The sequence below is a fragment of the Bactrocera tryoni genome, chromosome 2 (genome assembly GCF_016617805.1).
Source record: "Bactrocera tryoni isolate S06 chromosome 2, CSIRO_BtryS06_freeze2, whole genome shotgun sequence".
NCBI classification, from domain to species: domain Eukaryota; kingdom Metazoa; phylum Arthropoda; class Insecta; order Diptera; family Tephritidae; genus Bactrocera; species Bactrocera tryoni.
Genome location: NC_052500.1, coordinates 24463977 through 24482661, shown reverse-complemented (window position 1 = coordinate 24482661; position 18685 = coordinate 24463977). Strand labels below are relative to the sequence as shown.

Sequence of the window (18685 nt, the reverse complement as noted above, 5' to 3'; positions counted from 1 at the left end):
GACAGACAGATGGTGCTGGACGAAGATGAAAGTATAACTCAATGTGTATGTAAAATCATTTCAATAACCACAATCTGAGTGAAATAACGTAAGTTTTATTAATAGAGATGCACCAAATTTTATTTTGACTTTGAGCTCTGGAAACAAAAGTAACACATTTCTATTTATTTCACTTTGACTTTGAGCTCTAGAATCAAAAGTAACACATTTCTATTGTCCATCAAAAATTAAAACTAAATAAGCACATGACATTCTATTTAGTGCAATAACGAGAAATACTAAGAGCCTTCTGATTCCTATAAAAAGAAACAAAATGTTTTGCTGACATTAAAGTTTCTATTTCTTTCGGAAGTACCACACCAATACATAAGCAGTTTGTCGTAAGTATCCTTCAGCCTTATTGTTTCCCATGTGGCCCATACTATCTTCCCTGAAAGCTTTCATACTGCTGTCAAGCTGCAATTTTTTTTTGAAATTTTTAAAATCCTGCCGAGTCGGCACTCAACGCTGTTGACATTTTAAATATTATACATTCAAATAGTCACCTACAAAGCGCTTTCGCAAAGAGTATGGCGAACGAGTGCAAAGCACAATGGGCGTTCTTTGCAGCATTTGTACTTAGTTTGTGCTTGCACTTAAGTTAGTTGCCATGCGAGCAGGGGCCTACAGTCTTAAATACGTTCGGTGTCATTATGGTTGAAGGACAACGCTTCTGCTAAATAAATACATGAGTACACACACATATATTTCTCTTTATATTTATGAATAAGTACATAGTAAAGGAGAATAATTTTTGTTGCACATTCACATATGTACATATACATTTTTTGTGTATTTAAGTGCATGTACAGTTATAAATAAAATTAAATTTATTCTAACACAAAAAATAATTGTAAACATGTCTACAGTCATATCAGCAAAACTCAACACAGTTGTTGCCTTTCAGCTCTCCGACGGTAAATGTTCGTCTCAAACAAAGCGGAGAAAATTGCTTGAAACTGGCCAGTTCTGTGTTGTTGTAGGGGGCCCCAAAAAATGGAAATATGGTTCTAAGTGATTGACGTGACTGTCATGTTGGCGCACATGTAAGTGTGTATGCACATATGATGATCATTATGCGGGTCAGCTTTCGTCACCGGTGGTGGGTGCTGCCATGGACCCACCAAAAATGCTTCTAAGTGAATTTAAACAAAGCAGCTTTAATGCATTATGTATTTGTATCACATGTGTATGTGTTTATGTAAATGCAGTTTTTTTTGTGCTCACATACATACATACACATATTTGCATCAGTTTTATTGTACTGGCAGGTCACAGCGATGTGTGTGTGTTGGTTGCCCGTCAGTGCCTGCACATTTAATCCGATTACAAGTGTGCCGTCCATTATATTTTTTGCGCATATGTACTTGCTGGTGCTTTAAAGCATGTACTTACTAAGCATATACATTAATAATTGTAATTTGTATGTGTGGACGAGTTAATGCCTGCTGGTTTTTGTTAATCCTTGCAAAGCACTCGGAGGTTTTGTCGAAAGTCGAGCTTTTTTTAACTCGCGCTGTGGGCCAAGTAGCGCCAGTGCAAATGGAATTTTTTGAATAATCTTCGCAATTGGAATGAAAAAGATTAAGTATTACAGTTATTAAAAAATTAATAAGCCGGTTACTTAAAAAGAATCTGATATGATTTTTAGCTTTCAAAATGATTTGACGTTAATGACAGCAATGTTCGATTCGTATCTCTTATGCTCGTTATATCGCAACTCACTAAACTGTATTATTGATTTTTGTTCTATTTATTGAATATGCTTGAACATTTATTTTATGCCAATTAATTTTTAGACCACATTTAACAAAAATTATGAAAGCAAATTCTCTATAAATATACCAGTCTAACTTTTTTAGCCAGTTCATATTTATACCAGTTACTAAACTGACTAAATTTTATCAAATATATCGATTTAAACATATTCTTTGAAATTATACCAGTTTTTATCATTTTCATACCATTTCATATATATTATACCAGTTAATTTTTTGCCGTAATTTATCATGTATTTTGCAGATGTATAGATTGAAGCAACTTTTAAATATTTAAATCATTTTATAAAAATTTTATACCCATTTATATCATTTAGTTATTTTATACTAGTTGCCGAATTTGGTCACGCGTACCGCAAAGATATAAATTGCAGCATTTTATATATATTTATACCAGTTTTGTATAGAAAATTTAACTTTATACCAGTTATCTGTTTGACCACTATTCACCAAATATAGCGATTTGAAAACATTTTTATTTTTTAGATATGTATGTAAATAGTTGGAAGAAATATTTTATACCAGTTTAAATATTTTACAGTTTTTTTTATTTTATACCAATTATTTGTTTTGCCGCAATATATCATGTATGTATATCGTCATAAGAATTTCTTCATTAAATTATACCAGTGTATTAATAAATAAAATAAATTGTATTTATAAAAAAATACTTTATACCAGTTATATGTTTGACCCCAATTCATCAAATACAACAATTTGAGGATATCTTGAGTTTAGTTATGTATATTGTTGGAAGAAGTTTTTTATTTAGTTATACCAGTTTTTGTATTTTTTATACCAGTTATCTGTTTGACCACAATTCACCAAATATAGCGATTTGAAAACATCTTATATTAAATGAATATATTTTAGTTACTTTATACTAGTTGTTTTCTCTACTGTTCAAGACGGTTCAAAGAGCTCGTTAGCTTATACAATGGTCTTCTTAGTTTTAACGAGATCACAATTGAACTCCTTTTATTAGCATTCTGAGCTGACTTAGCATTTAAGTTAAGTCTCATAAAAATTAACAACAAGTTCCAAAGTGTATGATAAATAACAAATTATGTTGGATAATCAGGTGAAATGGTGATGGTAGTTTATATGAACAGTTTTTCAAGTCATTCTGATATGAAGGCCTAAAAATTGAGAGCTTCCTCCTAAAAGCGGCCGGTAAAACAATACTCAGTAAAATAACTCTGCTATTTTTTAAGTTTTGTGACTTTGATTGAAAAAACTACAACTTCAAAAAAAGAATTGTGCTGTAACTAGTGAACTTTCGAGGTAACCGAGGAAGAGTTCTCTCTTATTTCAACAATAAATAAGTGAGCGAAAGATTTTCATATCTAAAATCATACCAGAAGACTATTAGAAAGGAAAAGTTTAGTTGAATAAAGTATGCTTCTCTACCTGCTAATAGAAAGAGAGTAAAAATTGAGGTTTGGCACTGCGACCTGCGGCCTATTGTGACCTGCCCTATATCACATATTATCACCAAGGTCCAGCAACCTTAAAAATTCCAGGAGCCGGCTGTGCGCGACTGAGGTGATGTGATCCCAGTACACGTAGAATGAATCTAGAGCCTTGAGCCTGCTTCTGCAAATTGTTGGGCTAACCAGAATTAAGTGCTAATAGACCGGCCTGTTTTTTATAACCCGAAAATATGAATTGAGAGTTTGTAGCTCCGGTTTGAAGTGATGGATATGTCGATCATAAAGGAAGTTACGACGGTTTAGAAGTAGATCTTTCGTGTTATCTTGTGTAGCTCGACAATTTTGTCGGTGTTCAACTGAATATGCAAAATATGAATACACTCTCCAACTCTCTAAAGTTTGACATCCTTGACGGATTCTAAGGGTACGAAGTGATAGATTCGTCAACACAAAGTTGGCGATGCTAAAATAATTAGAAATTATTTGTAGAAACTTGGTTAGCACGATAACTTCTTCGGTGTCCAACTAAATATTCATATTAGAATAACAGTCATAAGTATATATTGCACCTTAGGTCGTGCTCAAGAATACTATAAAAACAGTTAAAAGCATAAATACACTGTGTGGCAGGTCCCTACATATAATATATAGGGTCTCTTAAGGTATACAATTAAAAAATTTTCTAATAAATCACCGAGAATTTTTGGGCATTTGATCCAGCGACTCATCTTAAAATCTTCCTGTCGGCTATATTTTTAAAATTTTTTCCAATATAATAGACATTATCTCGTTAATAACGAGAGAGGTGTTGGTTTGCTGCTGATCGCATGCAGTAGGCTTATTGAACCACATACTTTTGACGGAGTCTAAGAAAATGGCTTAGAAACTCCGAACAATTCTCAATACAAACTTTCACTTTTTGATATCACAATCAATATTTCGTAAATTGAATAGAAATGTCAAACCCAACTGCTTTATATGACAGCTGGTTTGACAGCTCTACCTCTACGAAATTTTATAGCACAAAAACATACACCCTATATTATAGCGTTTGCTCACTTAAATTCCGAAACAAAACTTTTATTGTTGACTGTCAAAATATCACCAACAAAAAATATTCTAGTTTGGCATTAACTAAAACTGTTGTTACACACTTGTGGCAACTGACTTGTTACATTTTGGCAGTTACATGAATTGCAGCTGTTTCATATGGTCGGCGGTTCATCAGTACACACTACACATACATATGTAAGTGATTACAAATACATATGTACATACATATATTGGGAGCTTACAAATCCGCATGTATAACTGTATGCTCATGCATTTGCAGGCTGTGGAGTTATTCACATGTAAATATGTTTGCACTAATAGACTCACATACGAGAAACAACAACAACAACTAAAACAAGTAATCAAGGCACAAACAAAATATAATAAACAACAAAAACTATACAAGTAGAGTGCAAAAAAAAACAAGAAAATAATTTAGTTTCTTCTAGTTAATAGACATAACTTGGAGGGAAAAGGAGGAGACAACGGTAGGGCGAATGTTGTAAATTTTGAGAGAAGACAGCGCTTCGACAACTTCGGCAATCAATGAAGTATGAAAATTAACGAATTTCGAGAAAAAAACTATGTATGTATATGCAAGACTCGCAACGTGACTAAGCTTCCCGCCAAAAGCGCCACTTTTTGGGGTTGGAGAGAAACTGCTTCACATCGCCACCTTCCTATCATAAAGAGTATAGTTGTTTGCTTTGTATGCTAGTCATTTGTCACTCACCTTGTAAATACTGCGCTGGATGTAGACCGAAGGCCTGCAATTGCTGGAATAGGTGTAGCTGTGCGGCCGACGCATTCATGGCATCCGTGGTGGTCAGGTATGGCGATGCTTGCTGCGCTGCTGTGCCGGCGGCCGTTAAAAGTGATGGCGACACTGAGATCGCTGCCGAAGTGGGTACCAAAGCGGAGGCAGGATTAGCGACAGCGGTGGGTTGTGGTGCAGCGGCCACTGCTGCCAATGCTGCCGACATTGAGGAATTTGAGCGCACGCTGGCCGCCGTTAGGGGGCTGGGTACTAGGGTGGCGCCCGAAGCCGGACTGAGGCCGTTGGTAGGCGTCGCAGCCAGACCGGCAATGCTGCCGGTAGAGGGGGTCGTCAGTGCGGTAATGCCGACAAGACTCGCCTGCAGCTGCTGCATTTTCTTTTGGTCCTTCTCCTTCTGTGTGTCGGCGAATTTGACAACGAGCGGCGCCGAACAACCCTCCATGGTGCGGCTTTGATGCAGTGCCTGAAATGGTGTGAAATAATGTGCATGAAAATCTCGTTGTAGTCAAGTGTTAAAATAGGTGTTTGTGTATGTAATACTAAACGCTGACGCGCATAAGGTTTAAATGCAGAAAGTTTTCACATTTTATTTCCGAAGTGCTGAGAAAATATGTTTTTAATTTAACGTCATGGCATAAGCTAAACGCTGGCGTATCTTTCGCAAGTGTCTATTCTATTTCGTGTATTTAAATGCATATTTCAAAGTGTGTGCATTGTCTGGTGCTTTGGTGGCAGAAATTGTCTTAAACGTTACTGCCCCACAGCTGGCGGGTTAACGCGCAGGAAATTTTCCTAATTACTCTTATGCAATGTAAGACAATACTGCAGCAAAGCCTGTGGTGGCCAGGAATTATGGTGACGGTAATTAAAGACCACTGCCGGCACACTGTCTGTGCGGAGAGTTTATTGCAGGCTACGCTAGAAATCGGCAACACGCCGCAACAAGCCCGAAACACTTCGAAGCTCTTAAACCGGCAAAGCGATCACATTACAACCGAGTTGTAGCTGCCACTTGCAGTTGAAGTAAGCATATTTGGTGTAATTAAATGGAGATAAAGAGAGAGGGAGAAAGTGCTTAGACTTTTGCAGTGCTTTTAAATTACTTTAAATATTAAAGTACATACAAGTAGCAGTTGGTAGGAAGTTTAAACACTTAAAAGTAAGCAAATGTCTACTTTGATCGACTGATCCAAGTATAGGAACTTTTTTAATAGCCTGCTTTTGACAGATCACGCGTGAGTCATGCCAAGCTGTCATGTTATATGCAATAACTGAAGTCGATCGACCTTCCCAAGCGATGGGAAAGTTCCAAGAGGATCCGACGTTATCGAGCCAAAATTTATTCAATGTTGAGGCCCGTTCCTGGCTCGATGGTTTGAAAAAAAGGAAAATTGCCGAACGAAGAGCAACTTGAAGAGGTTCATGAGCTACCATTTCATACAAAATACAACGGTTTAGTGTGGTTTGTGGGCCGATGGAATAATACGACCATATTTCTTCAAAAATAATGCCGGTGAGAACGCTCAATGACAAAGCTCGTGCTCTCGGCGATATTTGATTTCGACCACACATCAATGATTTATATAAATATTCATGCACACTGTTAGAGCCTTTCCTCTGGGCATATATAAAGTCTAAGGCCTATGTGGAGAAACCCGCTTCGATTCAGGCCATGGAGCATAATATCACGCATGTCATTCGCCAGTTACCGGTGGAAATGGTCGACTGAGTCGTCGAATATTGAACTTAACGAATGGACCATTCGAGACATAGCCGCGGCCAATATTTGAAAGAGATAACCTTCCAAAAATAAATGCCAAAGAATGTTCATTTGACTGATAATAAACATTCGCCATTAAGTTTGAAGTTTCTGTGTTTGCTTATTTTTTTTATGTAGGGAACCAAGAAATGGATCACCCTTTATAAATGAATTTCTTATTGACGTTTTGCTAGTAAAATGGAGAATGCTGGGCCAATCTTAGGGCACTTTTTCCGAGAGGATTTTTATAAGCGACAGTGATTTAGGGAACCCATGCTATCTGAAACAAGATAAAGGCGAGATTGTTTTGGAATGACATCGATGAAAATCATCTGTGCAAAATTTTGTGGTGACACCTTTTCAAATAACTGGACCTGAGTTTAATCGGTCAGTTTGGCTATTATAAGTAGTAGTTGTCCGTTCTGAACAATTTCTTCGGATATTACAGAGATGCTTTGGATTATAATCTATGCAAAACTTTGTGAAGATACCTTTGTCAACTAAACAAGTTTCCCATATAAGGTCCTGAGTTTGATCGATCAGTTTGTATTGCAGCTATATGTTATAATTGTTCGACATCAGCGATTCTAACAAATATGTAAGCAGCTTCTTGGGGTGAAATAGAAGTGTGAAAAAATTAAGGTCGATGGTGTATAAACGGACATTAGTAAGTCAACTCAGCTTGCACGGTTTTTATCATATATACTTTAAAGGGTCTTCGTCGTTGTCTTTTGAGTGTTACAAATATCGTGGAAACATTAATATACCCTGTTCGGTTATACCCCGAGCAGTTGCAATTATAAGAAAAAAATCGTACATAGTTTACCAGAAAATGGTACTGAGAAGCTACGGTCAAATTCATGGGCATACATGTTATAGTCTCCGTGTACCCTTAGTGTATGATTTTTTGATTTCAAAAATGCAGTTTCGAGAAAACGCGTTTAAAGTATGTAAGCCCTAAAGTGTACTTTTAGGTAAAAAAATGTCGATATTTCATTTGCGAAACCTTGTACTGCTCTAACATTTCAGTCAGATTATGTCACAATATGTTTAAGAAACAGAACTCTTCGGGACCTTAAAGAGCGAATGAGAGCACCTCCAAACTATATAAAAAACATCTATATACTCTTATAAATAATATCTAAAGCTATTCATTAAAAATCGATTCATCTTCATTGAAAACTAAGTATTGAAACTACTTCTACCTTTCACGTTTTTCATCTTTTCTACTTTCAATTTCTCCAAAGTCAACTTAAAGCAAACTTCTCGTAAATTCAATATGAATTTGAAACCCTTGAGAATTTCATTTCCACTATCATTTCTATTTCTATTCCTGTATATGTATTTCTAGGTTATACCTTATCGTACTTTTGAAAATTCCGTATCTTTTTGCAATAAGTCGCGGTTATATTTTTGCAGTAACTGTCAAGATGATTAATTGCACCAACACTAGTGTTGCTTGTACGCTCGTACCTAGAATATTTGCCATGCAATCGTGTGAGGCATCACGAAGCAAGCGGTAGATATGTATGTACATATATACGTATAGTTTTGACAAGGCTGGAGTATGCCCCAGCTTGCAGTCAAACTCGTAGGTATTTGCACAAACATACATGCATTTACAAGAACAGCGGAAGAGGTCAACTAATAGTACATGGGAAATGCAGTAAAATCACAAACTTCCGCTGCAGATGGACATTAAGGGACAATATACATGCAAGTACATACCTACATATTTACATAAATATTTATTCTAATGAGGGAGGCTGTACTTTTCTTGAAAATTTAAAGGGTTGAGGAGTAATTTTCCAAGGAATTATGTGAACACATTATTTATGCAACAATGGGTTTGTAATTATAATTGCTTTAAATTCAAATCTGTATTTAAGACGTTTTGTTTAAAGAGAGTAATTGCTTTCAAAAAAGTGGTGCAATAAGTATGTAGTATAACAGCTGTATATGCGAAAGGTGGTTTCGAAAGACTTCGAGATTGAAAATCTATTGTACATATTTTGTGTTATTTATAGTACTGATTGACTTTAATGCGCCAAGTTTTGTCGATAGAAAACTGGTATAAGTCATAATGTTGCACAAAGGATTTAAAATATCATGGAAAAGCTTATAAAAGTGTTATTGAGTTATTCAGACCAACTGTTCTCGATTCCACAATTCTTGGATGTAAGGTGAAAATTGGTATAAGTCCAATGACTGATTGGTATAAGTCAAATGACTGACATAGAGAAATAGAAATATAATAAAAAAGCTGTGTATTACTTTTATGAATTATTACCAAATTCCTCCGATCCTTTTAACCATGCAGATAAAAAAGTTTGTCCTTGTACGTGAAAAATTGGTATAAGTCAAAATAATGACATAAAAATATACAAAAATAATGGCAAAGCGTATACAATTTTAATGTGATATTTAGCAATAACTGTCTTGGACTCGACAATGCTGACAGATAAACAAGTAGGTTTGGAGATAAAACTTGGTAAAACTCAAAAGTTGAAAAAGTTATTGTATAAAGTCGAGTTGAAAAGTTTATTCCATTAAAATTGTAGGTATTCAGAAATAACCGTCTTCGAGTCGTCAACACTTGGAGTTAACAAAAATTAGCATAAGCCAACGGACTAGCATAGAGAAACAGAAGTAGATTGAGAGTGTAAAGAATTTTGAGCCTGTCATAAATGTATTATGATGGCTAGTGAAACGCTATGGCTCCTGGTTCAATCTTGCAAAAGCTGAACTGCAAGAGCCGGACAGCTGATGGCTGGCTGTTAACACCTCACTTCCTTCCATACCTACACGAACGAAAGATGAACTTTGTTAAAAGCAAATAACCAGTTCTACATCAACAGAATCTCGGAGTTGCTCAGAAGTCGTCGTTCAATGCTTGCAAAGTGCGTGTGAGGTTCATAGGTCCAGTGCTGGTTTTACGGACAGTTCCTTATGAGAAACTCCGGAGAGTTCCTTATAGGAATTTCTCCTCAACCTTTCCTTCTATACTTGACACATCCACGAAAAAGCTCATTACGTCACTCCTTCAGCAATTTCTCCTCATCCACATACAAGTAGAACTACACCTTTAGTGATACTCTCCACTTCTTCCTTCTTATAGCTCATCTGCAGTATTATAAGGCAATCGGTATCTTCCTTAGTATCTCCTCCATATTTGGCCCCCATGAAAGCTTTCGATGAAGAATGGGCTTTAGATGTTTCACCTTATCAACAGATTGAAGGCGTAAGTCTCCGAATGAGGAGAGAGGAACGTCTGGCACTTTATACCTTTTGGTAAATAAGACCATTTCAGTTTTACTTGGGTAAACCGCTTCTATTATTCTAATTGGATACGACGTTCAGGTGCCTTCGGCTACCTCATATGCGGTAGTTAGACAATAGTTTACTTAACTTTTGTGGTGGCGACACATGCCCGCAGGATGGGGCTGACAAATCGAGAAGACTGCAGGAACTGTCTGGTGCAAGGAAATAATGGAGCATTTCTTGTGCACTTGTGCCGCATTTGCAAAACATTCTAAACGATGACTATTCCTCTTGGACTTAGCAAGTGAACTCCATCTGGTATCATAAAGAATCTGGTATCAAAAAGAAAGAAACAAACTGGTCTATGCGTGGCTTATTGGCCTACCAGATTAACCAAACCTAACTTGAATTTAATTCCTAATAAATACAACCAACGATGCTTGCAAACTTCGCTCAGATATTGGATTTCTCTTATGTCATTGCGACCTAAAGAACACAAAACTGCATTATCTTCAAATGCTTATGCGTGTATGTTTACCCGATTTATATGGTTTGAAGGCAAGTGTCAAGCGGAATGCGGCCATGGAAGACAAAAATGTTGCCACATTTGTATTATATGCGCTTTATAATTTGTTGCCATTGGCGGAGATGCAGCAGACGTGTGTACTCAAGTGCAAATAGAGACAAACCCACACACACATACACACAAGCATGGACGTTAATACATAAAATCGATAGGAGCAAGCGATTTTTTCTCCGGCGGCACGGAACGTGCAACACATTTGCGCTATAAATTTAAAAATTCGCGTGAAAAGTTGTAAGCATAGGAAATAAGCAGCGAAACATGCCACAACTCAGTTGCACCGTGGAGTAAAACTTTATTGTGTTGCAGCGTGGAGTTGGCAGGGGTGGCAAGGATAGCGAGGGGCAAAAGCGTCCCAGGATTACGACAATGTGGGGAAGAGACGCACACCAACCCACACATAACCACAAAAAACACCAACAAGCTACACTTTTAACTGTTTATAGTTGGCGCGGCCGGAGTGCTTGCATCCTAGTTGCATTCTACTTCACGTTGCATTTAATATTTATGTGTAATGCTTATCCGTTGCAATTTATTTTCTTGTAGCGCGCCATTGCCGAGCGCGCGCTTGATGCTGTTGACGACGGCGTCGCCGGCAAGGCCTTCCGCCTACCGCACAGCCGATCAAAAGGGCTTATTTTTTATATGCCACATATTTATACAAAATATACATATATACACACACATACATAAATACACAAATATACATATATACACACATACATATATAGACATGATATATATATTTTTTTAAGGATATATGCGCGCTGGCTGCCTGATTAGGGGAGTGCGGTCGTTGCTATGGATTGCATGCAGTGCATATGGCATGCGGTACGTGGCATGTTTTGCGCCATGCAACATCGTATGATTTTGACATTGCTTGCTATTCATGTTGCAGCTTTTGTTATTGTCGCAGCGCTTTAACAATGCAATGTTGCCAGACGTAATCAGCGGAATTTATTGATCTTTATTGTTGTAGTTTATGCGACCGCGTAGTTGCAATGTTGCAAATGGAAAAGGCTTGTCATCGGTGGCTTTGAAAATTTGAGTTTATTTGTGCCGCAGGATCTAGAAGAAAGCTACGCAACTTTGCGCTTATGCTTTCCAGACATATTATGAGGAATTGCTCAAATCTGGCAAGGCTGCTGCAGCTCACTAGTATGAATATTTGTACTCATGCAACATGTTGCACAAAGTATAAGTGATTTTTTTTTTAACCAATGGTGGTTTGTTATAACTTAAACTATTCGAGACGGATGTATACTTGTATATGGATCGAGTTGAGTAAACTTGAGTATCTCAAGTTTAGTGCAGAGCTCTGATGGTAAATAAAAATTTCTTTGATTTGAAATTTGTTGAAAAGTGGGCGTGGCCTCGCTCCTGGTAGATTTATTATGTATAACTCCCAGAGTAGGAAGGTTATACATAACAGATTTTGTGGGAACATTTCGCTATGTGAAGTCGGTTCTTAACCATCTCTTATAAAAAGTTATATTGAAAACTACTAAAAAAATGTTTTTGTAGAAAAAATCGGGTATTTTGGAGAAGTGGGTGGTGCTTTGACCCCTGAGAGGTTTGATATGCATCTAAGCCAAAGTACGATCGTCAAACCACACCGATTTAGTAGGAGCATTTGTCTATCTGAAATCTGTTTTTAACCATGCCCACCATCTACATAAAAGTTGTAATGAAAACTTCTAAAATCACAATTTTATGGTCAAAAGCTTTCATCTATATGTTTCAGTTTGAGAATGATTAAAATCGGACTACAGCCACGCCTATTTCTCATAAGATACCATTAAAAATTCAACCAATTTTGTTTTCAATTGGCAATGGATAAGTCGGACAGCAAATATTTAAGAGTAACTAAAATTTGTTTAAGTGAGTATTAATAGTCGAAGGAGGATGGAGTCATATGTGGAAGTTCACGCAAGTGAGGAAAGTTCTCTGAGCGCCATTCACTTGGAAGAGGCCAGAAACGATTTCTTAAGCAGTGCATGACTTCTGATCTTAGACCAAATATCCTCTGGGTGGTCAAAGAACATCAGTTTGAAGGCGAGCTAAAGTGAGAATGCGAACAATCCCTCCCCAGAGCTTTGCGCTGGGCTTAGAACCCGCCACGTAAAAAACGATCCCAATAAAAGGGAAACAACCTACTCCAATAAAGACGAAAAAGATTAAGGATCGAAATCAGACAATGGCTTTTTAAACTCCTGATAACGAATACATTGACCTCAGTAGCAATGGCTCACATAATACGGAGCATAGTTCTTTAATTTTTACGATATTTTAATAACATCATCATATTTTCTCCCATTTGCGGTCTCTTGCTAAACCTGTATAAAAGCGGTTTGGTACTTCCTCTAGCCCCATATATTTAATTCAATGGCTTCGGAACTTCCGGTTGACTTTGTAAGGTCCATATTCGTCAATATCTAAGCTAGCTTAGAACAATATGGGAATGTTTCATATTCGATATGTTCTAATACAGTTTGACCCCAAAACTGGGTGAAATAGGTTTATGAATTACCTCAGCTTCCATATGCTTAATATTATATATCTATTTTCGACCTATTGGTTGACTATATATATTCTTTATCGTTAAACATTTTCTGATTCAAAAAATAAGTCGTATCGATCCATGAATATCCTCAGCTCCCATATAACTAAAATATTATTTTTTGGTCTTAAACATGACCTTTTCAAGCCCAAGATGCCAATTATATGGACTTCAGTGGCCGTTATAAATATTTCCATGATTCGTAAGATATTTAAATGAAATAACGTGGTAATATATCCCTAAAAATAGTGAGGTCTAGTGATAAGTCTGGATAAAATCGGTTCGATATGCCCCTAGTAGTACCATATACCTAATTTAAGAAGTCCGAAACTTTCGGTTGGCGAGATATAAGTAACCTTAGCAAAATTAAGTGAACGTATTGTCATCGACATGTCGTAGCTCGGTGCTGAAAATTTGTGAAATCGACCCATGAATTATTGCATTTGTATTACCTTATATAATAGTTTTCGAACTTTTAGTTTACTATATATATCGCTTAAAACTTGTGATGTTTTAATCAAGTTAAAAGGAGGTGACATATGTGTTAACAGTTGTATCTCGGACATATTGAGCTTTGGTGCTATATATTGAAAAAATCTATACATAATTATGTTCCACTAACCAAAAAAATATAACCACTATATAACTACTATATAACCACTATATAACCATTATATAACCACTACATATAACCATTATATAACCACTACATAACCATTATATGACCACTATATAACCAATATATTCCATATGAAATAGTTTGCAGTTTAATTTCAAACGAATCGCTATTTCGACGTAAACTGTTATTGAATTCATATACAAAGTATGTTTCGTCTGAGCCTTGCGAATTCCGAATTTACTAATTCTCCGGCTGCATCCGCACTTAGCTCCTCCCTACAATGTTTTATTTAACTTGTTACTTCATGATTTCCCGTTGCAGTTGAGCTGCATTGTGTGTGATTGAAGTAGTTGTTGTTTTATTGCTATTGCCACAGCCACTGCATTTCAGCCAAAATGATACCGTCGCCAATTTGTCAAGTGCCACACACTGAGCGCGCCACGCATAAGTCGTCGGTGGTGGCAAGTACTACATGCATTTTATTTAGCGATTTTGCTGGGTGCTCAGCATTTAACTTTTATTTTCTTGGGTCATTTACCTCACACATTTATGCGCCGCCTGCTGCAGTCGGATGTGCGCGCTTAACGCCTGCCTCCATCGTCCCCCATTCCACTTGATGGCGGCTGGTGTGTGTAGCAGTCGAGATGGTGGCTGAGTAATGCGACAGTCTGCAGCCGTTGGCGGCATTGCGGTATATCCGTGGGGATATGGCAGCGTAAGTGGGCGCTTTATGAGAAATTGCGCAAAACAAAGCGTGTAGTTGATGCAGCACGAAGCACGAGCACGAAATCTTCAAGACGAAAACCAGCAGTTTCCGGCGCTTGCTTGCAAGTGGCAAGTACGTAGCAAAGATTAAGGATACAAAAGTTCGCGGAGACCACTAGAATTGCATGTAGAGGCACACACACACGCACACTAACACTGTTGCAAGTAGAAGGGTATTTAAAAATGCTTGCGCCATAACCAAATCGCGTTCTACTTATGCGCATCGTTGATCGTTGCGGTGCCACCACAAGTGGTTAGTGGCAAGTGGCAAGTGGTGCCGGGCAACTGCGCAACACTCACTTGCTCAGCCAGTCACACACACAAACACATAAATATACACACGTACTTACCTTAATCGCTCCAATGGCATTGTGCTTCGTTGCAAACGTCACAAAAGCGCAACCTTTGCTCTGCCCATTTTGGTCGCGCAACACCGTACACTCCTCGATGGTGCCATGGCCCGTGAACAGCTGCCTCACATCGGCCTCATTATACTTTTTATTCAGCATGCCAACGAAAAGTTTACGCTCTGAAATGAGAAAAACAAAAGCGGAATGTTGAAAAGCTCTGCACAAAAAACAAGGAAAAAAAACGGTTAAAACTATCGCTGCAACGGAGGCTGCAACTCCAAAAAACACGTGTATGTTTTGGTATACTTGCAACATGCCCCAACGTACACATAAATTATATACTTATGCTTTCATATGGCCGAATATAAGCACATAATGTGCAAATTACAAACTCAAACACACCCATACACACACACTCACGAAAAATGAACTTTAAACAAACTACAAAAATAATTTGCTTCGGGAAGTGGTTGACGGACGCTGCTGTAGGGTTAGCCCGTGTAAGCACGCGCAAAAAGTAAAGAAGCAATAAACAGTAAAAAATACAGGAAAAACTGTAGTTTCATTTGCCTCAAAACTTTAATACCCTACACAAATACAAAAAGTTCAGTACAATAGATATATTTTAAACGATCAGTTTGTATGGCAGCTATATGCTATAGTGGTCCGATCCACACAATTTGCTCGGAGATTATACCGTTATCTCGGACAATAATTCAGGCCAAAATTCGTGATCATAATTCGTCAAATAAAAAATTTTTCCATATAAGGATATAATTTTTAAGGGTCAATTTGTATGGGAGCTATATGATATAGTAGTCCGATCTGAACAATTTCTTCAAAACTTATAAAGTTGCTTTAATAAATGACCCACGCCAAATTTCGCGATCATAACTCGTCAAATAAAAAATTTTTCCATAGAAGGCTATAATTTTGAACGGTCAGTTTGTATGGGAGCTATATGATATAGTGATCTGATCAAAATATTTCATACAAAATATTATAACCTATCTTTGCAGAATAACATATACCAAATTTTGCGAAGATATCTCATAAAATAAAGAAGTTTTCCATACGAAAACATGATCTTGAACCTTGAGTTTGTATGACGGCTATATGATATAGTCGTCCGATCTGAACAATTTTTTCGGAGATTACATTATTTACTTACGCAATAATTTGTGCAAAATTTCGGGAAGATAACTTGTCAATCAAAAAACTTTTCCATACAAGAACTTGATTCCGATTGTTCAGTTTGTATGGCAACTATATGATATAGTTATCCGATATCAACCGTTCCAACAAATGAGCAGCTTTTTGATGAGAAAAGGACAGTTGCAAAATTTCAGGTCGATATCTCAAAAAGTGAGAGACTAGATCGTATATATACAAGGACACTGACGGTCAGTAGACGGACATGACTAAATCGACTCATCATGACAAAATCGACACATGTCATCATTCATTATATTTATATATACATTTAATAAGGTCTCCGATATTTCCTTTCGGATGTTACAAACTTTGTGGCAAACTCTATTGAGGGTATAAAATATAAAAAATAAAAAAAAAAAAAACAAAAAAATCATAAAAATATCAAAAAAGTGTTCACCGCGCATAAACCGCAGAAAAGTTGTTTCACCATAATTGCAACAATAATGAATGCACATGAAAGCCATATTTACGAGTATTTATGAGTAGTTGACGCGCACTAGCAGCTGCGCTCCCAAAACCAAGTGTTCATTACTAAAATTACCAAAGCACACACAAACACATACATATACACACACAAATAAATAAGCGAAAGCGCTCAGGTGAAGTGGTTGCGGGGCAGTGTTGCATGCAAGGCAAGTGGTGAAAGCACACCTACAGCACTTTATAGGCAATTATTGCACCGACATTAACTGCAAGACGACTACCAAATGCCAGTGCGCCTGCGCATATGCTACGTAAAACCGGCAAGCTGCTGCACGCTCCAACTGTCGCTTGAGTACGCGCAGCGCTTGAGAACCTGTGGCCGTGGCAACTGTTATATCGACGCTGCTGATGACTGGTGGCTGTTTATATGCGACTTTTTACGCACGTTGAGTTCGACTTATTACAGCTGTTGCTTATATAGTTGCATATAAATACTATATATGTGGTAGTATTTGTAAGCGATTAAGTGCTGTGCGTGCTGCAAGTTGGTTGCAAATTATTTATTTAATGAGGCTAATGAGTGTAATTGCTATTTTCATATAATTTTGAATAATTTCCATAAATCACAATCTAGTCACTTTGATAGACTTAGCGACCAATATACTTGACTAAAGTGAGTGAAAATGAGTGGGGGTGGTTTAATTGGTTGAAAGAGGTTTCAAACTTTGAAAAGTTTCATACTAAAATAACAAAAAAAGTGCCTTCTAAAACTTGTTTAAAGAAACTACAAAAAATTTGTTTCCTCTTGAAGTAAAGTGAAAAAATTCATTAACGTTGTAGAGGCGTCTTAGAGCAACAAAAAGAGGTCCTTCAAGTCGAATATCAACACAAATAAAAAAATCCTTTGAACTTTTAATAAAGCTGGAAATAGAAGAATTGTCAGCCCCTTTTGTACATATATTTTGTATTCTAATGAAAATCCGATTAGTAATTCAGTGAGTAAAAAATCTTCATAGTAAAACATCTTTATTGAGAGTCTGTCAATTGAAGGCCTCAGACTCGTGTTCGACGATTACAGAAAAGTATTTATCAGCGGCGATAGTCCCTCTAAGATAGTGTCATATAATTCTTCACCACTTTAGATCTGTTATAAACTGCATAGAGGGGCCTTTCATATCAAATATTGTGAAAGTATAAGCAAAATTCGCTTTCTTAACTAGAAGAGTTCTAAATAGATGAAAATCTGCAGCCACTTTTTTTAGAAATCAAAATGTAGTCAATATTAGTATAGACTAAGGGAAGGTAAGAGTCAAGTTACTCAAGTTACAGCTTGCATTGACGGACGAACAGACAAACAGTCATCCGTATTTCAAGTCGTCTCGTCATCCTGATTATAATGATTCATGTATTTTGAATGAGAGTTTTTAAACGTAAGTAAAAAGTCTCAAGTTACAACAAATCGTGTTCCAAACTAACAGAAAAGTGATTAGTTCGCTGTAGACATCGTCGTAGAATTCCTTACACACCTACATATATCTTGAAGCGGAAAGGGCAGTCTTCCATGTCAAATTTTGCGATGTTTCTCAAAAAAGTTTGCTAATCAGCAGAATAGAAAAATATAATTCCGAAATTAAAGTAAGCCGCACTTAAATAACAATTGTCTCCTTGCTGGTAGTTTGCGAAGTCTAAAATCTTGAACAGTGGAACAACAACTTGAACAGAGGAATACACTTGGAGGCATCTCAGAAAAAGCTTAACCACTAGAAGAGTTGAAAAAGAAATAAAACTAGTGAAGAGATATAAGCATTTTGAAGTAGAGAACAGAGGACTGGTATCGAAACGGTCAAAAGAGAGCAAAATTATACCAATTTTTTGGAAAGTGACTTCAGAAAAGTCGCTTAGTGAGGTTGGCTAATCAGGCGGAGTTTCTGAGTAAAATTGGAATTGAAATTTCTTGCTGAGGATACAAGTAGAGATAAAAAGTTAATTACCGTTTTTTAACTAATATAAACACATACTTTTGGCTAAAACATCACAGCTGATAACTTATAAGACAACGGCTAACAGGG

The 18685-nt window shown here is 36.9% G+C and overlaps 1 protein-coding gene across 5 annotated transcripts in view; it reads right to left on the bottom strand.

Annotated features, from left to right (window-relative positions):
- Positions 1–18685, bottom strand: part of LOC120767891 (CUGBP Elav-like family member 2) — a 181692-nt gene that overhangs the window by 9864 nt on the left and 153143 nt on the right. For all 5 annotated transcript variants that reach the window (XM_040094219.1, XM_040094217.1, XM_040094221.1 and 2 more), the window contains 2 exons: positions 14979–15157; positions 5037–5544 (listed from right to left, as the gene is read on the bottom strand). In XM_040094219.1, coding sequence (XP_039950153.1) covers positions 5037–5544; positions 14979–15157 — 687 coding nt within the window. The remainder of the gene's footprint in view (positions 1–5036; positions 5545–14978; positions 15158–18685) is intronic.